At 41.6% G+C, this 26,544-nt stretch overlaps 1 protein-coding gene across 5 annotated transcripts in view; it reads left to right on the top strand.

Annotated features, from left to right (window-relative positions):
* The window catches only part of pik3r5 (phosphoinositide-3-kinase, regulatory subunit 5), a 112,982-nt gene that overhangs the window by 65,092 nt on the left and 21,346 nt on the right, over nucleotides 1-26,544 (top strand). For all 5 annotated transcript variants that reach the window (XM_068058063.1, XM_068058060.1, XM_068058061.1 and 2 more), the window contains 8 exons: nucleotides 1,068-1,221; nucleotides 7,184-7,267; nucleotides 7,356-8,049; nucleotides 11,349-11,493; nucleotides 19,491-19,622; nucleotides 21,170-21,298; nucleotides 22,911-23,004; nucleotides 23,829-23,905. In XM_068058063.1, coding sequence (XP_067914164.1) covers nucleotides 1,068-1,221; nucleotides 7,184-7,267; nucleotides 7,356-8,049; nucleotides 11,349-11,493; nucleotides 19,491-19,622; nucleotides 21,170-21,298; nucleotides 22,911-23,004; nucleotides 23,829-23,905 — 1,509 coding nt within the window. The remainder of the gene's footprint in view (nucleotides 1-1,067; nucleotides 1,222-7,183; nucleotides 7,268-7,355; nucleotides 8,050-11,348; nucleotides 11,494-19,490; nucleotides 19,623-21,169; nucleotides 21,299-22,910; nucleotides 23,005-23,828; nucleotides 23,906-26,544) is intronic.

Raw genomic sequence — 26,544 nt, 5'->3', positions numbered from 1 at the left:
AATAATATAATCATAATGCCCCAATTAGTACAGCATTCAGTCAGAGAATGATATGAGGCAGGTTTATATTAATGTCAAAACCAAACAGAATGTAGGTGTAATAAATCTTAAAAGACTTGATACAGAAAAACAGCCAGACATACGGTTTATTTTAGTTTAGAGATACAGCACTGAAACAGGCCCTTCGGCCCACCGAGTCAGTGCCGACCATCAACCACCCATTTATACTAATGCTACACTAATCCCATATTCCTACCACATCCCCACCTGTCCCTATATTTCCCTACCACCTACCTACACTAGGGGCAATTGCTAATGGCCAATTTACCTATCAACCTGCAAGTCTTTGGCATGTGGGAGGAAACCGGAGCACCCGGAGGAAACCCACGCAAACACAGGGAGAACTTGCAAACTCCACACAGGCAGAACCCAGGATTGAACCCGGGTCGCTGGACCAGCCAGAAAAATCCTTTACTGGTTGAATATTTACTGTGTCTCATTTTAATAAAAGAAAGACCTACAATAATACCTGGAACAAAAGTCACTCATTTGTATTCGCCGCAAATCTGGGGGTGAGTTTTTTACCTTGGTGCGGTTGAATGTCTGACTGTTTAAGTGTCACAAGTGCACAGACTTGCTGTAATTTTGAACAGAAAATCTGCAAGTTTTAAAAGAAGGTAATAAACTGCATTTATATAGCACTTTTTACATCCTCAAGACATCCCAAAGTGCTCCACAGCCAACTAATTGCTCTTTGAAGTAAAGTTGCTTCTTGTTTTATAAGCAATGTGGCAGCCAATTTGCACATAGCAAGATCCCACAAGCGACAATGAGATTAATGACTGGTTAATCTGTTTTGCTAATGCTGACTGAGGGATACTAATTGGCCAGGACACTGGGAGAACTCTTATGCTTCTTTTTGAACAGTGTCATAGGATCTTTAACATCCACCTAAACAGACAGATGATTAATTTTATTATGATACTAAATGGTTGTAAATTTTATTGTTGCTTAAAATTACTGTTAAAAATTAAAACCCCACATCAACCTGTTCTGCTTTTCTTCAGTCCAAAACTGCAGATGAACTCTTCAGCATTTTCTCAGATTGTTCTGATGTTATGGAAATCACAGCGGCCATGAAGGATGCCGCCAAAGCCAAAGAATATTTAGTGAACAAATTAGAGGAAATAAAAGAGAGATTTGGACTTGTCCCAAAAACAGGTATTATTTGTTGTCTGGTTGCTAGGAGTTATTTGTGTTTGATGCGCCAAACCCATTCTAAATTGAGATGAGACATAACACTGTGAATACGAGCGCCTTGAATGGAAAACAAGAGGCTGGAATTACACAGGACTGTCAGGATCTGAATGGAAAAAAAGTTCTGACCAAAGAGCCTAAGATTTTCTGATCGGTGTTACTTTATCATGTGCATTCATTTGTTTATAATAAAAAAAAGATTAACAATGGAATTAAAATAACACTGATTATAAAATATAAGCTAGGGTCAAATGTGAAACTCTCTTTTTCTCTTCAGGTGCTGATGGAATTTCACTTTATTTCCCCAGTATTTGCCGTGTTTTTTTTCCCCAATGGATGCACTTTGCTATGACTTTCCCATGTTTGTGTGAGCATGCATTGGATCTGTGCTGATTAGTGATCATGGAAGTAGTTACAAGACTGTGAAATTTAAAAGTTCAGATGATTTAATTTTTAAAGGGTACAAAGTCTGAGAACTCTCTAACGACTAATCGAATCACTAGAATCAGATTTCAGCCTTTCAATTCCTCCAATACATTTCCTTTTATGAAGTATTTCTGCTGGTCTTCACTCTAATTGCCAGGTTTCATAGAATAGAATCATAGAACTTTTACAGCACAGAAGGCCATTCAACCCACCGTGTCTGTGCTGACCCCCCTAAGGAGTAATTCACGTGCTGTCACTTCCCCGCCCTTTCCCCACTTCCCTGCACGTTCCTCCTGTTCAGATATTTAGAATATTTAGAAAATTGTACAGCACAGAAGGAGGCCGCTCTGCCCATCGTGTCTGCGCCTACCAAAAAACGAACCACCCATCCTAACCCCATTTTCCAGCATTTGGTTCATGTACCTGGAGGTTATGGGACTTCATGTGCATATCCAGACACCTTTTAAATGAGTTGAGGGTTTCTACCTCTTTCACGCAATGAATTCCAGACCCCTACCACCCTCTGGGTGAAAAAGGTTTTCCTCCGCTCCCCTCTAATTCTCTACCAATCACTTTAAATCCATGCTCCCTGAGTTACTGTACCCTCTGCTAAGGGAAATAGGTCCTTCCCATCCACTCTATTTGGGTCCCTCACAGCTTTTTATACCTCAGTCAAATCGCCCCCTCAGCTGCCTCTGTTCTAAGGAAAACAACCCCAGCCTATCCAATCTTTCCTCATAGCTACAATTTTCCAGTCCTGGTAACATCCTCATAAATCTCCTCAGTAGCCTGTCTGGTGCAATGATATCCTTTCTGTAATGAGGAGACCAGAACTGCATGCTGCCCCGCACATCGGAAGTCCGATGATCCAACATTCACAGACTAACTCTGAAGATTTATGAAAAAAATGGACTTTGTCTTGTAAAACATGAACCTTTATTTTAAAAAGTGAAAAATGGTCCAAAATGGCCACTGAAGAATAGGCGATTAGCCTTTTGTGTATTCAGTCTGACAAAGACAAAGGACAAATCTTCAAAGCCAAAAGGTGTAAGAAGCCCGTCTTACACCTCTGCTACAAACACTCCAGAATTGAATGTCTTCTTCTAAAACAAAGGAGTTGTGAAGTAGCCACATCCAGTGCCATTGTGTGATCACCATGGGAAAGAAACTTGAGTATCTCGTAACTGGATGTGAAGGGTGACGCAGTTTTACCTTAAAACAAAGACAGCCAGAGAGAGAGCGACTGACCCAGAAGGTGAAGTTACTTGTAACAGCTGGCATTCCAGCAAGCCAGAAAGCACATGCCCTGCTGAAAAAAAATCTCACATCTACATAATACAGCAGAGAGAACTGGAAGTGATTATCTTCAACAAAACATTCAATCAAGAGAGAAATCCACAATCCTCTCAGGCCTGCAACTATCTGGAACTTGAGTCTCAATAGAATTCAACAGGTTTATTGTAACCCTTCTCCACCACAAAAACCCACCTATTTCTTTCCTTCCTTCATCTCTTTATTCTTATGTATATGTGTGTGAGCGAATGCGTGAGTTAATGAGGTTGCAACTATTTTGGGATAAGGCATGCTCATCAATAAGCAATTGATTTCCTGTCTTTTTTAAAACCACAAGAAAACCTGTCTCTGGTTATTTGAAAAATAAAACACCAAATGATTAAACTCTTAATACAAATACACTTGCTGCAGTCAGGTGGGAAGTTGAACAGTGGGAACCATTCATGTCGCACCATGTGGCCATAACAATGCAGTACCTAAGTTGTGGCCTAACTAGTGTTTTATGTAGCTCAACCCATAACCTCCATGCACTTATATTCTATGCCTCGACTAAGAAAGGAAAGGATTCCATATGCCTTCTTAACCATCCCATCAACCTCTCCTGCTACCTTCAGTGGACAGGCATTCCAAGGTCCCTCACTTCCTCGACACCTCTCATGTTTCATGCTAGTCATCACCATTTGCGTTGTTGTGGTTTCAGTACTCATGGGGTAAAAATGACTTAAGTATTTCAGAAATTTATCTACGGACTTTTCTGTAGTGGGTTTCTGTGCTAACCCTGCTGTTAAAATCAGTGTAATATGATGTTCACACAAGTGTTTCTTATGTCTTCTGTTTAGGATTGCAATTGATTCTGGTGAGATGTTATATGGCACATAATTAATAAGATTGCTCACTGAAAAATGATAACTAATGGCAAATGCCAAATGTGAATTTATTCAGGCTTGATTATTTGGTGGGTTGGGTGCTCTCTGCCACTAGAAGGTGGTAATAAGGGTTCTGCAACTGGTTTCAGTGCCCCCAGGACTCGGGAGGGAAAGCCAAAGTTCCCACTCCTGATCGGATACAAATCTGGAAAGTGCAGGACCAAGTTTGGCTGTGATTCCTCATCTGTTGAATAGTTTGCTAACTCAGCTGCCTAGATTTAGCCATGAAGAATTGCTGCTTGGGTAGGGTACACCTGGCAGCTGCGGAACCAAGAGACATCCAGGGCCTACACCTTCAGGAGAGAAGGGTGAGGGCAGCTTTCTTGCTTAAAAAGAGGAATGACAATTCACTGCAGCTTCAGCAGGTTGTGAAAAGGAAAGTTGATTATTTTAATTTTAGATTGAATATTAATTAAATGTCATCAGGTTGTAACGTACACATTTGGATGTTGCGCATTGTTTTAGGTGTCATGAACTGGAGCAGTGTCCTGATTGCATCAGTTAATCTGATGTCAGTTTTCTCTTTTGGGTCAGAGATACAGTTACACTTTGGTTGTATGTTAATATTGCTGCTATACACAGAGATGCTTTTTCCTGACTCACTGCATTAAGGTCACATTTATTTGTCTGATGAACAGAAAGATGCCATCCTACAACATAATCATCTGTTCACTTATTTTCCATGGGCTTGATAAGCTATGCTTTCTTGCAGTCAGCAATAACAAGCAGGATTGAGACCTGCATGAATGAATGTATGGTATTATTTGAACATCTGTTATTCAAATCCAAATTAAGAATATTAGTATATGAAAGTCCTTCATCTCTCTTAATGAAGCAGTTAACACATTTATTTGACTGAAATACAAACAAATCCCCAGCCCCTGATATTACTCTTGAGCAGCCACTAGGGGATGCTGGAATGCTTTGTTGCTTGATCTTCCCACCATTCTGCAGCTGGAGAGCAGTCTCTGCTGTCTGAAAAGTTCAAAACCAGTTTCAATAAGATAAAAATTGTACATCACCTAAAACTGGATGTAATTCAAGTGGTGCACAGCAAAGGGGGTGTCAGAATGGAGAGACCCAAGGACCATCCTAAATTGGTCCTCTGACCTCACCTTCATATAAGTCCGGATCGTTGCGGCTGGGCGTCATGGCACAGCTCTCTGGTCAGATCCTAACCAATTTTGGCTGGTGTTGAGCACACACATGGCAGAGGACTCAGGAGTGGCATTAGGGCAGGACTGCAGCAGCCTGCAATTGTTCTGTGCAGACAAGAGGAACAACCCTGCTCTTTCTGGCTCCACCCAAAAAAAAAAATGAAATTTCACAAAATTTTGAGGCCTTTTTGGAATGGCTTGCAATGTTCCCTTCTCAAGAGCAGGAAATACTCGTTTAATCTTGCATCGTGCAGGCTCCAACTAATCTAACTGAATTTATCAATGCAGGTCGAAAATAGGTCAATATTAAAATGAGGCATTTGCTTATTTAACACAGTTGCAAGAGCCACCTTTGAAAAATGGTGCACATATGTGGAGATTAGGAGCAGGCCTCTGCCCTGCTGAAATGGTTATTGTGCCCATCTTGTGCTTGCAAAACAAGTGCAGCAAAGTTGAATGTATGCCCAAAGAAAGACAACAACACAGAGTTTCTGATTCCTTTCAGTTTGCATTACTACACCTTGTTATGATAACTTCAGGCAGTTTCATCTGCAAAAATTATTTGGACCTAGATTAAAATTAACAGAACTCATTTATTTGTAACCTTGATAACTCTTATTGTTAGAGAGGAAAACTTTTTGTCCTCTGTCTAGAAGGCTGAATTTTAAGTCCAAATCTTGGAGAGAAAGGCCATAGATCTGATTTTAATAGATATTGGGCCGAACCTTTTAACCCCCACATCATCAGCAAGGCGTCACTCACAGTGCGTGACTTACAGTGAAAGCACAAACGCTTGTCCCGCCTTAAAACCTGCCTCTTTGACCAAGCTTTTAGATGCCCCTCTTCATACCTCCTTTTTTGACTTGGTGACCATTCTTATCTGATTATTTATCTGGGAAGCGCATTGGAATGTTTTTCTACTTAAAGGCCAAAATGATTATGTTGTTGTTGATTTTCAACCCATTGACAACACTGGATAGGAAATGTACCCATGAGTCTCCAATATGCCAGCTGTTTTTTTTTTTTTTCTTTTTTTTTCTTTTTTTTTTTCTTTTTTTCTTTGTTGTATCTAACCCCCGTACTGTACCTGTCCTGGGGAGTGTTTGATGGGGACAGTGCAGAGGGAGCTTTACTCCGTATCTAATCCCGTGCTGTACCTGTCCTGGGAGTGTTTGATGGGGACAGTGTAGAGGGAGCTTTACTCCGTATCTAATCCCGTGCTGTACCTGTCCTGGGAGTGTTTGATGGGGACAGTGTAGAGGGAGCTTTACTCTGTATCTAACCCCCGTACTGTACCTGTCCTGGGAGTGTTTGATGGGGACAGTGCAGAGGGAGCTTTACTCTGTATCTAACCCCCGTACTGTACCTGTCCTGGGAGTGTTTGATGGGGACAGTGTCGAGGGAGCTTTACTCTGTATCTAACCCCGTACTGTACCTGTCCTGGGAGTGTTTGATGGGGACAGTGTAGAGGGAGCTTTACTCTGTATCTAACCCCCGTACTGTACCTGTCCTGGGAGTGTTTGATGGGGACAGTGCAGAGGGAGCTTTACTCTGTATCTAACCCCCGTACTGTACCTGTCCTGGGAGTGTTTGATGGGGACAGTGTAGAGGGTGCTTTACTCTGTATCTAACCCCGTTTTTTTTTTTTTCTTTTTTTTTTCTTTTTTTTAATATATTTTTTATGTCGAGGGGGCCTTTATACCCCAGGCCCCCTTTATATATTTTTTATATGTCGAGGGGGCCTTTATTCCACAGGCCCCCTTTATATACACACTTATATTTTTAAAATAACTTTATTAAAACCAGATAAATAAACAAAAACTCAAATTAAAATGCCATTCTCGGCGTCGACGATGCACTCCAGTCCCTGCGGTGCCCACCGGTCGCGGAAGGCAAATATGCCAGCTGTTGCATGCGAGGTCCCACCATTGGGGTGGAGTCTCGGAAAATTCCGCCTCGTGATCCTATTTTACTTCCAGTGTTAAAGTGGCACTGCCTTTATGAAAAAAGTGTTTTGCAAATATGTGTTATTTGGAACATTAATTACTTAATTAATTTGCATTTAATTGTCATGTTTTATTATATGCAATCCAATGATTAATATCATCTTCTTATCTTCAATAGCCCAGAATGTGCTGGTTAAGCTACAAACAATACCATTGCCAGTTGCCAATTGCTATAGTTACCACTGGGACAAGGATAATTTTGGTAAGCGCACAACAAAGTGATAGTCTTGAATCAGGAAAAAATTACAAATGCATAGTATGCCATGATATAACCTAATACTTTATTTTAGATGTGTTACGTGATGTTCTGCTGAAAGAGTGTGAGATTCCTGATACCGCATTACTTCCGTTGAACATCAATGATAATGATGAAGAGGAGTTTGAGGAGGAGGAGGAGGATGTAATTGGAAATGAGCGAGATTCTGTGATATCCACAATATCTGTAACATCTAAAGACTTCATGAAGTCATTTGTCTCAAATCTCTCGGACTATATGGACAGTGGTTATGTAGAAGATGGAGATGAAAGTTCATCTGAGACAACGGTGACGTCGGACCAGAAAGAGGAAAAGCACAATACTACAGTGGGAAAGATATTGACAAAGAAAATATGTAAATTATTCAAAGCCAGGAATAGCCTTACACACAAAGCAGACCCAAAATACCGCTTAAACAAGTCCTTCTCAAACCTGAGTAGGGGCAGCTATACCTTGTCATCAAGTACCTTACCTCTTCGTCGAGCAGAAAGCTTGGGCTGCACTGAAGTGAAACGTAAGCTTCCAATGAAGTCCAGACGCTCAAACTCACTGCCACAGCATACAACTTATAATCATCACTTTGACCGACATTTGCTACATAACACGTGCTTCAAACGGAGACCGTATCTCAGCTTTGAGGATGAGTGCAAAACCATGACACTGCGAATTGTTGTTTTTGGTACTGACCGGATTCTAGGAAAAGTTGCAAGAGCCTACAGCAATCTCAGGTAAGAGATAATACTCACAGCACTTAGCCTGTCATTAGTTTTTAGAAAGCTGAATGAAGTTGACATTTTATTCAGAACTCAAGCTAAACATGTAAGAGTCTGTTTAGGTCTTTAATTCTGGGCTTCCAGGAAATCCACAACAGTAGATCCCAACTGGTTTATAAATGTCAAATGAATCCTGACATGACATCAGGGATGTAGTTGGCAAACTGAAGTTTGTCAATTACCGTTTGGTACACTGTCCTCCACTCCCCTTCATCATTGTACTGCGTCCATTCTGGTTGCCATAATATATAAAAGGATATAGAGGCACTGGAGAAGGTGCAAAAAGGATTTAAAAGGATGTTACCAGACACGTGGGGTTATACCAATTGGACAAGGATGAATAGGCCGGGTCTCTTTTCTCTTGAAGAGAGAGGGCTGAGGAGTGGCCTAATAGAGGTCTTTAAAATTATGAAGGGTTTTGATAGAGTAGGTATAGAGAGAATCTTTCCACTTGTGGGAAAAAGCAAAACTAGAGGTCTTCATTGTAAGAAAGTCACCAAGAAATCAAATAGGGAATTTAGAAGAAACATCTTTACCCAAAGAGTGGTGAAAATGTGGAGCTGGCTAACACAGGGAGTCGTTGAAGTGAATAGTAAAGATACATTTAAGGGGAAGCTAGATAAACATATGAGGGAGAAAGGAATGAAGGGTTATGCTGATAGAGTTTGATGCGTAAAGATGGGAGGAGTCTGGAATGGACTGGTTGGGCCAAATGACCTATTTCTAAGCTGGCAGTTCAGATCCCAGACAAGCCCCCAATTGGTTACGGCCACCTGGTGAGGGTGGTTTGCACTGTTCAACTCCCACCTGACTGCAGCAAGTATTTTTTGGTTATGAGGGTATAACCCTAACTTGTTTTATTTGTCAAATGAACAGCTGCCTTGTGGGCGTCTCGGGAGAGACCACGGCTAAGGGAGTAAACCCTAACAGAAAATCCGGAGTGGAACCCCGTAGGCGGTCATGTGTCACCTTTGGCATGTTTCCGGCAGTTCCTGCAGCCATACCGGTGCCAAACGTCGTGCTCTGCACTCCTTTGGACCCCACCAGAAAGGCCGAGAGGGGGGTTTTGACGCTTGGGCAACTCTCAACCTCCATACATTCGCCCAGGCATGCGCCATGGAGAGGTCACTCCATAGTTGCCTCACAGCGACTGACACCACTGACCACCTCTAGGCGCTTACCCATTGTCTCTCGAGACAAGGAGGCCAAAGAAGAAGAAGAAGAGTCCTATTTAATCCTATGTATACCATTACAAGTCTGGCATTAAAGGGATTCAAAGACTCAAGTGCAGGAACCAACCATGTAGATATCATTGTGTCCCATTTCCTGTCGATTGGATCATTAAGCAAAATGGCAATGTTTCAGATCCCTCCTGGGAATCACTAACACAATGTGGGCATAAAATAGTACACCTTTCTGCACTGGTGGATTATATTACAGTTGGGAAACCACCCCCTATTAACTATTGTTACGCAACAATGACACTTTACTCCTCTCCGTGCACAATGAAAGTGAATGTTGGGAATTTAGAAAACAGTGTTGAATGCATACCATCCCCTCCTCCACTGATTTTATGTTAATTTTAATAGATAGGAAACCGTGCAAAATAAGCAACTTACTTGTCCAAATTTTCAGTATCCACTAATGTAACAAGGGCAAAACGTTTACTGCATCTCATGCATTTTATTCTGTTACTGATTAGTTTTCTCTCTGTCCATAAATATTGGTGTGTTTCCTTGGATTTTTTTTTGATTTACAATTATGTACCTCATAATCCATGAAAAGAGCCCGACTCCACCACCACGGTGTTAAGTGTAGACAATGTGTTGGTTTGGTATGGGAGAATGCTTTGTTACATTCAAATCCTTCAGTTTTGAAATATAATGAATTAAATTGATAGTATTGATTCATAATTCATTCTTCCTTGGGCCAGTACGCTCCTCTGAAGTTATAAAAGCCCAGTAACAGGTTTAGAGTGGACTATCTATTTTGCCTCATCTTGTCTTTCATGAGAGATACATACTGAATGCACCTGTTTTTTTTTAACCTTTGCACTCAGTTTCTGCTTTCCTACATGTATGGTTTGAAATTAGAACATCTGGAATGCTTTCACCCTTAATTTTGTCTGTATAACACTGATAAATTTATTAATACAGTTTTAAAAATTTAGTCTTGCATGATACACCACAACTCTAGTTACCAAAATGAAGGCAAGTACAAAGCAGTAAAATAAATACCATGTAGTTTTCATTCATCAAGAAAAGCAGCTGAAGTATTAAGGAAAGAAATAATGGCTATGCATTAAGGTGTCATCTCATACAAGGTTTTGACCTGTTAAGATGCTGCAGATAATCAAGGGCAGACAATTAGAATGTCAATAATGAACATTTCATTGGAAATCCCAAACCCATCCTGATGGAAAAAATTACCAAGTAATTACAAAAAGGTCCAGAATGTTCTGGACCACCAGGGATTCTGGTTAAAAGGCGTTGTCAAATTTTTTTCCCCCTTCTAGCAGTCAGCAAACGGTTCTTGTACATGTTCTGAGAATTCTAGCCTTGGCATAAGCAAGCAGCATCGCCAGCATTCTCAGTAGGGGCCAAACACAATAGTGAGATCAGCTGCCCCAGTTGACCTGAAAGGTTTTGCCTCTATTATACATTGGTAGTTTACATGCTCGGTGTTGGCATCATTACTGAACTTCTGGCTAAGCAGAAATGCTCAAGTGACCCATATAAGCCAGTCATTTATCTTTAATTTCCTTCTATTTCTTGTAAAGGCCTACTCCTCCTCCTAATTCATATGTTCGTATGTAGTAGCTTACTCAGAATCATGAGGTAAATAGATTTAGGTTGTTTTATCAACAATCTGCTTTTCCCTTAGACAGCTCTGTTTTCCTGGAACTTTATTTTAGTCTGAGATGGACTGTACTTACTCACAGTAAATTGCTACACCGATGCTTATAAATAACTACATAGATACGTTAATCTAGAAATGAACCTCTTGCTGCCTCAGTAGCAAGCTTATTCGCAGAACATTTAAATCTTGGGATTTAGCATGTTCTTATCAAAGTACAAACAGAATATGCTTTAATATGTCTGAGACAATGCGTATATGAGAGAATAAATCCTGCTTTACCATAACAAACATAGTTGTTGAATAGTCACGAATTAAACTGGAGACAAGGCAGGTTAGTATGGTCACTCTTTCAAATTAAGTGGATAATATCTAACAAGAATCTTTTCTTCTTTCAGATTACAAGAAAGTAAATGTCCCTTTCTGACAAAATACTTCAGGATGCAATTTTTTTATATTCCACTGAAAAGAAATTCACTAAGCAGCCCTGTACAGTTTCCAAACTTTCCCACAGACAACCAGCAGAGACCATCCACACAAATGGTAATGATTTTTTTTTTCAATCCAGTTACAAATAATAAAAAGTTTGACTTTAGAGTAACTAGTGTCCAGTATTTCAATAGCTTTCACTATAACCTTGGTGTTGCGTACGTTTTATTCAATATTATTTCCCTTTTCTATACCACCAGGTGTGAGTTCATTGCATTTAGTGATGTGCTAAGGATAATGAGAAGAGACCAAGACTGGAATTTTACACCCACCCCCACCCCCCACACCCACACTCCCCGGAGCGGGCTGAGAGGCGGGATGGGGGAGTGGGCATAAAATCAGGTGGGGGGGTGGGGGGGGGTACCCATTGCTACCCGCCTCTGCTGATATCTTACCAGCAGCGGGGGAGGTGGCGGGCTGCCTGCTTGCTCCTGGGTCAATTGAGGCCCTTAAGTGGCTAATTAATGGTCACTTAAGGGCCTCTTCCCGCTGCCGCTGGTATTTTACTAGTGGTGATGACGCCCAGTTAAACCTGATGATGTCCCTGCAGCTTCGGTTGCGGGGGCGGGGGTGGGGGAGGTTAATCATGATCGGGCACCCTGTGCCCACGAAGGACCCCACTAGCAGCAAGTGCTGGTCCCCGCTGGAAGAACCTCCCCCACCCCCGCCTTAGCGATCATCTCCCCCCACCCTTGCTGGAGCCTGCCTGATTCTGGGTAAAACTTCCTCTAATGGTTTCCTTCCCTAGCCCTGAACTTGTATCTTTCTCTTGTTTCTCTCCTATCTCTCCTCATGCAGTCGCTGAGCTCATTTTGTCCATGAGACCCACTTCCTGCTCCTTCGATCCTATTCCCACTAAACTGCTGACCACCCAACTTTCCTTCCTGGCTTCCATGTTAGTTGATATTTCTGAAAATAGAGACATGTTGTCTAAGTTTTTCATCTTGTTCTCATCAGGACAATCTGAAAGAATACCAATGTAAGGGAAAATAACACCTTTATATTGTATGATAAGAGAGTGCTGATAGGTTGGCAAGTAAACTCTGATTGGTAGAGTCATTGCCATGGAGAATGCACCAGTTTACAGTGAATGATAGTTAACTGCCAAGCTTTGTTTGAAATATAAACCAGGCAGCTTGACTCTGATTGGTCAAGGCATTGCCCTCAGGAATGAACCAGCGAATGGTTGTCACTTATTTTGTTTAACTGAAACAGGTGCAATGTTTGTACATGTTCTTTCTGTCTGCAAAGAACAGGGCCCTGAGTATTAATATAGGTAGCTTCCAGTACATGCAAATACGCCACACTGCGAGCCTGACTGACAATCTTAAATTGGTTGTCAGCATAATTATTAGCACACTGAGAATTATTTAGCAAATGTTGTCCAATCACAGAATCACATCTAATGTTGGATGAGCAGAAATTTCCTCCAATTAAATATTGGGAAGACCAAATCCATTGACCTTGGTCCCCACCGCAAACTCCGTTCCCCAGCCACTAACTCCATCCTCCTCCCTGGCAACTGGCTGAGGCTAAACCAGACTGTTCACAATCTTGGTGTCATATTTGACTTCTGGCCACTTATCCCTGTCATCCATAAGACCACCTTTTTCCATCTCCATAAACGTTTCCTGACTCCACCCTGGCTCAGCTTATCTGCTGCTGAAACCCTCATTCATGCCTTTGTTACCTCTAGACTTGACTATTCCAATGCACTTCTAGCAAGCCTCCCATATTCTACCCTCCATAAATTTGACATCATCCAAAATTTTGCTGCCCCTATCTGAACCCGCGCCAAGTTCTGTTCACACATCTCCTCTGTGCTCACTGACCTACATTGGCTCCCTGTTAAGTAATACCTCGATTTTAAAATTCTCATCCTTGTTTTCAAATCCCTCCATGGCCTCGCCACTCCCTCTGTCTAATCCCCTCCAGTGCTACAACCCTCTGACATATCTGCGCTCTTCCAATTCTGATATCTTGAGCAATCTCTGATAATCACTCCACCATTGGTGACTGTTCCTTCACCTGCATAAACCCTAAGCTCTGGAATTTCTTCTCTAAACCTCTCCCCCTCTATACCTTGCTTTCCTTCTTAAAATGTACCTCTTTGACCAAGGTTTTGGCCATCTGCCCTAATATCTCCTTACGTGTTAAATTTTTGTTTAATAACGCTCCTGCAATGTGCCTTCAGACATTTTACTATGATAAAGGCATGGTATAAACACAAGTTGTTGTTATTCTCTATGCCCAAACAGCTGGTTGCTGTTAGGAGAGAGTGTTGGATCAAGCACTACCCACCAAAATGTCATGCAGCCTTGTTAATGAGTGCTCGCAGGCAATTTATATGGTAATCAGCCCCTGAATGATCCTCTGGGCAGGCAGCTGTTTCTAGCGCAGGCTACAATTCCTTTACCAAGGTGCTGCCTTGTGCTAAACGCAGGCTAAACCAGCATTTCAGCTCAAGACCCCATCTTGGTAACCTTGGAAGCTCTTCAACACCTAGAGGAGCATTGAAAATCACGCACAGCTCTCCTGTCTACCCAATTACCATTGTTTCTTCCTGTAAGGTTTCTCTATATCATTTATAAATAGACTTACATTCAACACTCAATATACAAGAAGGGTTTTCAGCCTCAGCCATGCTAACAGTTGGAGGCAATGATTGGAAGTCAAGTATCCATCAATTTTTCTCTCATACACACTCACACAAACACTCTCCCATGTGCATGTACACTGAAGGGAAAATTGGAATCAAAGCAGCCAACATTACCAGAGGCCACTGACCCTTCCTCTTCACTCAGAATAGTATAAAACACTTAAAAGAGGAAAGGAGAGGAAATACCCTATAAAACAAAACAATAATATAGTTATTGTTGATGCTGTGAATTTCTGGTTACAATGTTTTAATTAAAGAACAAAGAACAAAGAAAATTACAGCACAGGAACAGGCCCTTCGGCCCTCCAAGCCTGCGCCGATCCAGATCCTCTATCTAAACCTGTCGCCTATTTTCTAAGGGTCTGTATCTCTTTGCTTCCTGCCCATTCATGTATCTGTCTAGATACATCTTAAAAGACGCTATCATGCCCGCGTCTACCACCTCCGCTGACAACGCGTTCCAGGCACCCACCACCCTCTGCGTAAAGAACTTTCCACGCATATCCCCCCTAAACTTTTCCCCTCTCACTTTGAACTCGTGACCCCGAGTAATTGAATCCCCCACTCTGGGAAAAAGCTTCTTGCTATCCACCCTGTCTATACCTCTCATGATTTTGTACACCTCAATCAGGTCCCCCCTCAACCTCTGTCTTTCTAATGAAAATAATCCTAATCTACTCAACCTCTCTTCATAGCTAGTGCCCTCCATACCAGGCAACATCCTGGTGAACTTCCTCTGCACCCTCTCCAAAGCATCCACATCCTTTTGGTAATGTGGCGACCAGAACTGCACGCAGTATTCCAAATGTGGCCGAACCAAAGTCTTATACAACCGTAACATGACCTGCCAACCCTTGTACTCAATACCCCGTCCGATGAAGGAAAGCATGCCGTATGCCTTCTTGACCACTCTATTGACCTGCGTTGCCACCTTCAGGGAACAATGGACCTGAACACCCAAATCTCTCTGTACATCAATTTTCCCCAGGACTTTTCCATTTACTGTATAGTTCACTCTTGAATTGGATCTTCCAAAATGCATCACCTCGCATTTGCCCGGATTGAACTCCATCTGCCATTTCTCTGCCCAACTCTCCAATCTATCTATATTCTGCTGTATTCTCTGACAGTCCCCTTCACTATCTGCTACTCCACCAATCTTAGTGTCGTCTGCAAACTTGCTAATCAGACCACCTATACTTTCCTCCAAATCATTTATGTATATCACAAACAACAGTGGTCCCAGCACGGATCCCTGTGGAACACCACTGGTCACACGTCTCCATTTTGAGAAACTCCCTTCCACTGCTACTCTCTGTCTCCTGTTGCCCAGCCAGTTCTTTATCCATCTAGCTAGCACACCCTGGACCCCATGCGACCTCACTTTCTCCATCAGCCTACCATGGGGAACTTTATCAAACGCCTTACTGAAGTCCATGTATATGACATCTACAGCCCTTCCCTCATCAATCAACTTTGTCACTTCCTCAAAGAATTCTATTAAGTTGGTAAGACATGACCTTCCCTGCACAAAACCATGTTGCCTATCACTGATAAGCCCATTTTCTTCCAAATGGGAATAGATCCTATCCCTCAGTATCTTCTCCAGCAGCTTCCCTACCACTGACGTCAGGCTCACCGATCTATAATTACCTGGATTATCCCTGCTACCCTTCTTAAACAAGGGGACAACATTAGCAATTCTCCAGTCCTCCGGGACCTCACCCGTGTTTAAGGATGCTGCAAAGAAATCTGTTAAGGCCCCAGCAATTTCCTCTCTCGCTTCCCTCAGTAACCTGGGATAGATCCCATCCGGACCTGGGGACTTGTCCACCTTGATGCCTTTTAGAATACCCAACACTTCCTCCCTCCTTATGCCGACTTGACCAAGAGTAATCAAACATCTGTCCCTAACCTCAACATTCGTCATGTCCCTCTCCTCGGTGAATACCGATGCAAAGTACTCGTTTAGAATCTCACCCATTTTCTCTGACTCCACGCATAACTTTCCTCCTTTGTCCTTGAGTGGGCCAATCCTTTCTCTAGTTACCCTCTTGCTCCTTATATATGAATAAAAGGCTTTGGGATTTTCCTTAACCCTGTTTGCTAAAGATATTTCATGACCCCTTTTAGCCCTCTTAATTCCTCGTTTCAGATTGGTCCTACATTCCCGATATTCTTTCAAAGCTTCGTCTTTCTTCAGCCTCCTAGACCTTATGTATGCTTCCTTTTTCCTCTTAGCTAGTCTCACAATTTCACCTGTCATCCATGGTTCCCTAATCTTGCCATTTCTATCCCTCATTTTCACAGGAACATGTCTCTCCTGCACGCTAATCAACCTCTCTTTAAAAGCCTCCCACATATCAAATGTGGATTTACCTTCAAACAGCTGCTCCCAATCTACATTCCCCAGCTCCTGCCGAATTTTGGTATCGTTGGCCTTCCCCCAATTTAGCACTCTTCCTTTAGGACCACTCTCGTCTTTGTCCATGAGTATTCTAAAACTTACAGAATTGTGATCACTATTCCCAAAGTAGTCCCCTACTGAAACTTCAACCACCTGGCCGGGCTCATTCCCCAACACCAGGTCCAGTATGGCCCCTTCCCGAGTTGGACTATTTACATACTGCTCTAGAAAACCCTCCTGGATGCTCCTTACAAATTCTGCTCCATCTAGACCTCTAACACTAAGTGAATCCCAGTCAGTGTTGGGAAAATTAAAATCTCCTATCACCACCACCCTGTTGCTCCTACATCTTTCCATAATCTGTTTACATATTTGTACCTCTATCTCACGCTCGCTGTTGGGAGGCCTGTAGTACAGCCCCAACATTGTTACCACACCCTTCCTATTTCTGAGTTCTGCCCATATTGCCTCACTGCTCGAGTCCTCCATAGTGCCCTCCTTCAGCACAGCTGTGATATCCTCTTTGACCAGTAATGCAACTCCTCCACCCCTTTTACCTCCCTCTCTATCCCACCTGAAGCGTCGATATCCTGGGATATTTAGTTGCAAATCATGCCCTTCCCTCAACCAAGTCTCAGTAATAGCAATAACATCATACTCCCAGGTACTAATCCAAGCCCTAAGTTCATCTGCCTTACCTACTACACTTCTTGCATTAAAACAAATGCACCTCAGACCACCAGTCCCTTTGCGTTCATCATCTGCTCCCTGCCTACTCTTTCCCTTAGTCACGCTGACTTCATTATCTAGTTCCTTACAGGCTTTAGTTACTACCTCCTTACTGTCCACTGACCTCCTCATTTGGTTCCCATCCCCCTGCCACATTAGTTTAAACCCTCCCCAAAGTGGGGAGATGTCTTCAGTTGCTACAAGAGGTATTCTTTTCATAGTCTCTTGTAAGCATAATTGTTTACATAACAATCCAAGCTGTGATAAATGAACATCGCTTAGTAAAATGGCAGTGAGCTTAATCTTTCCATCTTCTCTAGTATTCCAATGAAGTTACAGTTTGGTCTCATTGCAAACCTGAGGGGCCATCAAACCAATTTTTCTTGTAAAGCGTCAATTTTATCAAGATTTAATCTTTGGAGAAAAATAATTTCTGCAATATATTTTTTAATTATAGCGTTTTATTTATTCAGAATAATGACTTTTTGAAAGAGATTAAAATATATATTTGTCAACTTGTCAATCTCCAGCAGCAATTCACACAGGTAGTCAAGATCAATTGTAGTCTTCAGCTGAAACAGGGTTAGGAGGAGGGAATAACAGGACCACATGTACAGTGTAATTAAGTTCCCATTTTAAAGTGATACAGTCTATACTTGTTTCTGTATAATACTTCAATATTATCTATTTTTTTAAAGTTCATTTTATCCCTCATAACTTCTAACATGGCTTTTGTGAGTTTTATAGTACAACTGAAAAATGACTTATTGCTTTGTTCCTATCTAAAATAAAAATGAGAGCCCTACATTTTTTACCCTGGAATCTACCCATTTGATCCCTCCGGATTTCTTGGTGATTGCATAATAAGGCTTGGGTCCTGGTTAGGGTAGAAGAGACATGCAAAATTACTGAAAAATATACGTCCGAGTTGGGTTTGATACTGAGATTAGGGAGAACAATGTAATAATTGCAAACCTCTGGTTTGAGTCTGACCTTCAGCTGTTTGAGTCTGTAAAAATTGGGGAAGAAGCTAAGAATCTGAGGAATTGCATTTGGGACCAGAATGGAGGTTTGGAATTGGGAACCTGGAGGGATGCTAGATAAATTGGGGAAGTAAATCCAGGTCCTACACCTGCGAGAAGCAAAAACGGGGAACCATGGAACATGAATGGGCCGAAGAGCAACAGGACAGTTTGGAAGGCAGGTGGCTGATGATCCAACAGCCAAGGCCCATATTTTCCTAGGTGTTGGAGAAGAAGGTAGTTAGAGTCTTAGCAGGGAGGAAAAAAGAGCAAAACACACTGGAAGGGAAAAATGAGAAAAAAATTGGAATGTAAAAACACAAACATTTACAATAAAATCAACTTCTGAAGAGCAGCCAGTGACCAGAGCAAGGAACTGTAGCAGTCAGAGATCATGGCAGACCATCGCACAATTTTGGAAAGTCTTAGTAAGCCAGCATTACCTACAGGCATCATAAGGGTTATAGAGACTTTCCAGTGAAACATAATGGGATATAGCAAATGTAACAATATATCGGAATATGTGCACAGAATAATCATTAAAATATGTATATATGAGAGGTGAAAGTGCCTGGGATTGTTTACTGTGGAGAAGGGGAGCCTTAAGGGAAATGTTAAAGAATTCTAAGGAAATAGATAAGTTGAACTCTGATAACGTGTTTGAGATTGTCAGGAACTCCACAACCAGGGCACACGGGCTGAGAGAAGGACCGCTGATCGATTAGGTTTATTTATTTTACATAGAGGTTGTGGAATTCACTACACAGGCAGACAGCAGAAGCAGGTAGCATGGAAAGATTTAAAGGAGAATTGAATAATTATCTCAGGGTGTGGGCGTATGACTGGTACTTGATTTTTTGACTGCAAAGCTCAACTTGGGTAGATTTATCACTTGCTGAGCAAGCATAAAACTGGCACTGCAGATTGGACACCCATTATATAAACTCCCAATTTTCCTTTCTCTGGGGTCTTAGGACCTGCCCTCTGAAACAGCGATGAGAGAGGCTAAAAATTCATTTAAAATAGGGAGAGCATAAGCTTTTTCTTAATGTAAATGTGATTTCCCGGCATACTGTGAAATTCATTCAGCTGTTTGTTTTGGTTTGATTTTAAAGTTGTCTAGTACCAGCGATTCTGGATATTGTTGACAAAGAATAATTAATTAAAAATGAAATGTGTTTGTTAATTAAGTATGAATACTCACTAACTCATCATGAGATTGTTATTATTTTAGGACTTCAGTTCAATTGAGCCAACAGACAAAGATAGTACCAATAACATTGCTCGATATATTGGTATGTTGGATTCTTGGTATGAACGAAATATTGTAGACTTACTTACCTTGCCAACAACTCTGCTATGTCAGGTAAGTATAAATAGCCTGTTTTGTGCACTTAACTTCAGGATTGCTTCTTATATCTTAGGATTTTTTTGTTTCTTTTTTTTCTTACTTCCTTTTCTCTGCATCTGCCTTTCTATGCATAAGTCCTCCTGCAGTCAAAGAGAGGCACCTCCTTTTATATATTTTCTAAAGAGCTGCTTGTTACTTGTATTGCTTGCTGTTTTAAAACTATCCCTGTTCATACCTAGAGAATGTGGCAGTTAATGAGGGATTGACGAAGGACAAGGCATTAGTTCATAAACCAAACATAATGTTAATCTAAGTAAACATGAGGCTAGCAGGAATTTACAGGCAACTAATTCCTACATCTTTTAACAACTGCCTCGTGTCCAAAATATGTCCTGTGCAACTACTTTACAGTAATCATATCTTAGTTCCCTTCTGGATGTCATACCTTTTTTTGGTCCCTTTCTCCAAGTCCTGAGTTCAGGTTGATTGTGACATATTGCTTTTCTTAAGGATTGTCCTCTGACACTAAAAATGTCACTGTGCTTGTCCATTACAGTTCACGAGGATATCAAGGGTCTGGTGGCTAATTCTGGCTTTTGTTGGCAGTTGCGTAACAAACTTTAGAAAAAAAAATTATGTGGGCCTGCACATGAATTAATGAATTCTTCAACATTTATACCAGTTAAATAGCTTGTTAGCTGCTTAGAATCTGTTAAAGGACCATTACTGCAGGTTGCACTTTGCTGTGTTTGTTTTTTTATTCCTGTTATCAAGATTCTGTTATCATTGAGAAAGTTTGAAACTGTGTGTTCCTGCCGCATAAAAATATTTAAGCCATTTTTCAAAATGGGAACAGTTTATAGACCATTGTTTACAAACCTTAACAAAATCCTGCTGCCTTCCAGGCCCAACCTCCCGCTCACTCTCGACTCTAATGAACGGAAGACACTGCTTCAGCCCCTTTCTCCCACAGTTCTAGTCTCCAGCCTGTCGTTCCCTCTTTTGTATTCAAGCAGGGACAAGATAGTTTCTGAATTTAGTCGAGGTTGGTGTACCAAGTCTGACTCTGGGTCATTGTAGGAAGAAAATGAGACAATGAGAGACATAAAGAAGTAGAAAGATGGATACAACAATAAAGATAGGAGTGATTCTGCTATCCTGCACTCCCAGTGGGAAGCCATGCTCATAGGGATCATAGGTTGGATAAACTGGGCAACAATGTTGTAGCACAAGTGAGATGTATACAGAAGGGGAAAGAGGGAGAGTGAAAGAGTGAGATGAGTTGAACACATTGAGGGATGCAAAGATAACAAATTGTGAGACCTCTTAATCAACAGTAATAGTGGGAGACAAGTAGAAACACAATTACAGACAGAAACAGACATAATTTTTTTTAAAAAGTGGATGGATTCTGCTATGAGAGACTAGTCAGTCATTTGTAATGAAATTTTTCAATAATTCGGAAAATATTATTTGATCAGTATATTTTATGAATCTCACTGCTAGCATGTAAAAGCCTTTTCATTAATTACCTATTAACTTATTATCCTGTTTATTTGCAGGAGCCTTCCAAGGCTGAGAATGACCCTGCTGAAAGGGTACAAGAGAAGCTTTCCATCCTGGGAGACCTGATCCTTTATTATTGTCGGAATGCTGCCTATCCAGTGTTAGTCCAGCTTTACCAAGCAGAGGTAAGTCCGTGTTCTGGGCTCATAGCATTGGCCCAGTTTTAAGGTCACTAAATTAATCGGGCAATGAGGTTAAATCAGAGATTAAACGCTGACCATTAAGCAACTTTTTTTTTGGAGACATGTAAACATATACAAAATACATTGTTCGTTTAATCAATTTAATTGCATTGCTGTTTATATATTTTTTCAGTGGTTTGTCCATTCTCTTTGTCTTCTTGGAGGATTTTTATGTTTTTGTGTGGTACAAATTGATCTTTCCCCCTCAAAAAATAGCTTTTCGTGTTGGGAATTTTTGGGATGATCACATTAAGCAATTTCTGTGGCATTTGTTGAATTGCTTGCATGTGCCAGTGTGTTGAGTCTCTAAAGTGGTGCTTTATGTGAATAATCAAGGGATTTCATTTGTGGACAAAAACAACATTGCATTAAAAGATGTTGCGGTTGTGTAATGCTTATGGTGCTGGATGAGCAACCCAGAAGTGCTGACTTCAAATCCCACCATTAGAAGAATAGAGCCACCTCTCCCTAGTCTGGCTCGAATCCACACTAATTAGGTGAATTATTGATAATTCCATTAAAAATTACTAACTAGTCTCCCATGGCATTATCCAGCCACATTTTTATATGATGTCTGTTTCTGCCTGTAACAGAGTTTCTACTTGTCTCCCACTCTAAATCTTGCACACTCCCATTTTCCACTATTGCTGTTGATAAAGAGCTCTTATTGCCCACTGTGAAGTGATTTAGATGGCCTATTGAGTCATTTAGTTGTGCAAACAATTACGATAAATCAAATTTCCACCACCACTTTCTCACCATAACTAGGGATGGGCAATAATTGAATCCCACAGGCCAGGAACAAAAAAGATCAATGTAATTAATCATAAAAGAATATCTATCAGTCTTTTTGATTCTATTCCTGTCCCATTGAGTATGTGTAGTGTACAGCTTTCCCAATCCAGCTGTGCCAGCCTGGGCTCAGTGGTAGCACTCACACTGAGCCAGAGGTTGTGAATTTAAGCACAACTCCAGAAACTGGGGCACATATTCTATGCCGACACTTGAGTGCAGTACCAAGGGAGTTCTGCATTGTCAATGGTGCCATCTTTTGGATGAGACTTTAAATCGTGGCACACCTGCCTTCTCAGGTGGACATACAAGATCCCATGGAAATATTTGTCCTAGCCAGTATTTCTTCCTCAATGTTTTGTCTTTCCTACAGCAAAATATGTCCTTTACTAAGTTAAATGCTGCAGCTGCTGAATGGATATGAAAGCTTATTTCTTTACTTCCTTTATTCTTGTAGGGTGGGTTCCTCAGATAAATGAACTCATGGTCAGATGTAACTTCCCCATCTCTCATATGATAAATGACTGGTCAATTTATTTTATTTCATGAAAATGGCAAAAACTTTGTTTCAGGAGTCTTTGTAGTCTTGCCAAAATAAATAGTTGCTCAATATATGTACAGATTTAATCAATGGCTCATTGTACTGCCACATTGTTTTTCCTTAATCATTTTGCATGGCAAGTCAGAGTGTACAAGGAAACTATCGTGTTTCTACAGACAAAGCATGAAAATAATTAGGATGAATTGCACATTCTTTTGACAGTTAACCCTGGCAGGGGGTGAGAAGAGATCTGAGGTCTTTGTTTATTCGCTTGAACTGGGACAATCTGCCGCTACACGAGCAATTAAAGCTTCAGGTGTGCTTTCTTTTATGCAAATTCAAAAGAATTATCTCTCATAACTTTGCAATAGGGTTGACTTCATGCTATTCTAAAAGATGTTTGTATCCAATTAACATTTTTTAACACATGAACCAAGGAGTTGTTGTACTGAACAACTTTCAGCCAAAACAAGAGTTTGAAGAGGAAATGTCTATTCTTAATCTCTGGTAACCATGGCAATGAACACAGTCTGCATGCATTTTTTTTTTAAAGGCAATGGTAAGTTTTTGGATAAATACCAATGCAAAAAGTTTTTCAGTCATGTGCCCCTTTAATATTGTGATTTAAAACAAATATTTGTTTGGAATTGTAGCATAACTTTAATCTCTTTCCAGGTGCACTGTTACAAGTATTTAACTGAATGCAACATTCAGACTGTAATCTAACCAGAATTTTCATTGAGAGGAAGTCCAAGTCAGTTTGCTGAAACATGCTTCTGTTCAGAAGGGAGGAGGTTGTGTTGAAACAGGAGATCTGTAGTGTCACTGGGTGTAACTGTAGATGCTGCAGAAACTCAATGAAGAAGCTAATGAGCTAATACCGCATTATTATCTTAAGTCTACACCAACCTAGATCCCGGTGGCAATTCATTACAGTAACTCCCTGAATGTTGAAAAACTGGCTCGACTATTGGCAATGAAGATCACCATATTAGGCGAGCTGCACAACAGAAAAATGTACTGAATGAATTGTATTGTAACCAAAGGCTGAGGAATCGATAAACAGTTTGCCTCATGTTGGATTTGTGGACTCAGAAACTTGTATTTAATTTGGTTCTTGTTTATTCTAAAACAATGTAGGCCCCGGAAGCAAAAGGCTTGGCATTGATGATGACAGAGAAGCGGTACCATTAGCACTGCAGATCGCCTACTGCAAGGTATGATGCAATACATACCGAATATATAATGAATAAAGAAAACCATACAGCCTCAGTACTTGGATAATGCGGCTATAAGCAATTTGGTGTTACCATCTAATAAATGAGTATAGAACAATACACAATCAGCATAGTTTGAGTCAAAATACATGGGGAGAGTAAGGTTTCCAACTTCATACTATTTTGTTTTATTTGCTCATTAGATGTGGGCATCGCTGGCGAGGACAACATTTATTTCCCATCCCTAATTGTCCTTGAAAAAGTGGTGGTGAGCTTCCTTCTTGAACCACTGCAGTCCTTGGGGTGTAGGCACACCAAAAGTACTGTTAGAAAGGGAGTTCCAGGATTTTGACCCAGTAACAGTGAAGGAACGGCAATATAGTTCCAAGTCAGGATGGTGTGCGACTTGAAGGGGAACTTACAGGTGGTGTGTTCCCATGCATCTGCTGCTCTTGTCCTTCTAGATGGTAGAGGTCGTGGGTTTGGAAGGTGCTGTCGAAGGAGCCTTGGTGAGTTACTGCAGTGCATCTTGTAGCTGGTACATAATGCTGCAACGGTGCATCGATGGTGAAGGGAGTGAATGTTGAAGGTGGTGGATGGGGTGCCAATCAAGCAGGCTGCTTTGTCCTGGATGGTGTTGAGCTTCTAGAGTGTTGTTTGAGCTGCACCCATCCAGGTAAATGGAGAGTATTCCACCATACTCCTGACTTGTGCCTTGTAGATGGTGGACAGGAATTGGAGAGACAGGAGGTGAGCTAACCACCACAGAATTCCCAGCCTCTGACCTGCTCTTGTCGCCACAGTATTTATGTGGCTACTCCAGTTCAGTTTCTGGTCATTGGTAACCCCAGGATGTTGATAGTGGGCGATTCAGCAATGTTAATGCCATTGAACATCAAGGGGGAGATGGTTAGATTCTCTCTTGTTTGAGATGGTCATTGACTGGCACTTTTGTGGCGCAAATGTTACTTGCCACTTATCAGCCCAAGCCTGGATGCTGTTCAGGTATTGCTACATCTGGACACAGGTTATTTTATTCTCTGCGGAGTCGCGAATTGTGCTGAACATTGTGCAATCATCAGCGAATATCCCCACTTCTGGCCTTATGTTTGAAGGAAGGTCATTGATGAAGCAGCTGAAGATGGTTGGGCCTAGGAAACTACCCTGAGGAACTCCTGCAGTGATGTCCTGCGACTGAGATGATTGACCTCCAACAACCACAACCATCTTCCTTTGTGCGCGGTATGCCTCCAACCAGTGGAGAGTTTTCCCCCTGATTCCTATTGATTCCAATTTTGCTAGTGCTCCTTGATGCCATACTCTGTCAAAGGCAGTCACTCTCACCTCACCTCTGGAGTTCAGCTCTTTTGTCCATGAGGTCAGGAGCTGAATGGCCCTGGCGGAACCCAAACTGAGCAGCAGTGAGCAGGTTATTGCAGAGCAAGTGCCGCTTGATAGCACTGTTCAATGACCCCTTCCATCACTTTGCTGATAATTGAGAGTAGACTCAGGGCAGTAATTGGCCGGGTTGGATTTGTCCTGCTTTTTGTGTATCGGACATACTTGGGCAATTTTCCACATTGCCGGGTAGATGCAAGTGTTGTAGCTGTACTGGAACAGCTTGGCTAGGGGCGCGGCTAGTTCTGGAACACAAGTCTTCAGTACTATTGCCGGAATGTTGTCAGGGCCCATAGCCTTTTCAGTATCCAGTGCCTTCAGCCGTTGTGGAATGAATCAGATTGACTGAAGACTGGCATCTGTGATGCTGAGACCTCGGGAGGAGGCTGAGATGGGTCTTCCACTCGGCCCTTCTGGCTGAAGATGGATGCAAATGCTTCAGCCTTGTCTTTTTCACTGATGTGCTGGGCTCCCCCATCGTTGTTGATGGGGATATTTGTGGAGCGTCCTCCTCTTGTTAGTTGATTAATTGTCCACTACCATTCACGACTGGATGTGGCAAGACTCCAGAGCTTAGATCTGATCCATTGGTTGTGGGATCGCGTCGCCCTGTCTATCACATACTGCTTCCGTTGTTTGGTATGTAAGTAGTCCTGTGTTGTAGCTTCATCAGGCTGACACCTCATTTTGAGGTATGCCTGGTGCTGCTCCTGGCATACTCCTGCACTCTTCATTGAACCTGGCTTGATGGTAATGGTAGAGTGGGGGATATGCCGGGCCATGAGGTTACAGATTGTGGTTGAATACAATTCTGCTGCTGCTGATGGTCCACAGCGCCTCATGGATGCTGAGTTTTGAGTTGCTAGATCTGTTTGAAATCTATCCCATTTCACACGGTGGTAGTACCACACAACACAATGGCGGGTATCCTCAATGTGAAGACGGGATTTCGTTTCCACAAGGACTGTGCGGTGATCACTCCCTACCGATACTGTCACTGACAGATGCATCTGCGACAGGTAGATTGGTGAGGACGAGATCAAGTTTATTTTTCCCTCTTGTTGGTACCTGATTGTATCTGGTATTATTAATTTATTTAACTTGTGGTTTTCATAAAAACCTAAGCCAAAAATATAAAAATCACAGTAATAATGTTGCAGTCGGTATGGTATCTGTTGCAATGTCAACATGGCAGCCAACATGACATCCACATTATAGTCTTCAGAACAAGTTGTTTGGGA

The sequence above is a fragment of the Heterodontus francisci genome, chromosome 26 (assembly GCF_036365525.1).
Source record: "Heterodontus francisci isolate sHetFra1 chromosome 26, sHetFra1.hap1, whole genome shotgun sequence".
NCBI classification, from domain to species: Eukaryota; Metazoa; Chordata; class Chondrichthyes; order Heterodontiformes; family Heterodontidae; genus Heterodontus; species Heterodontus francisci.
This window is presented reverse-complemented; position numbering and strand designations above follow the sequence as displayed.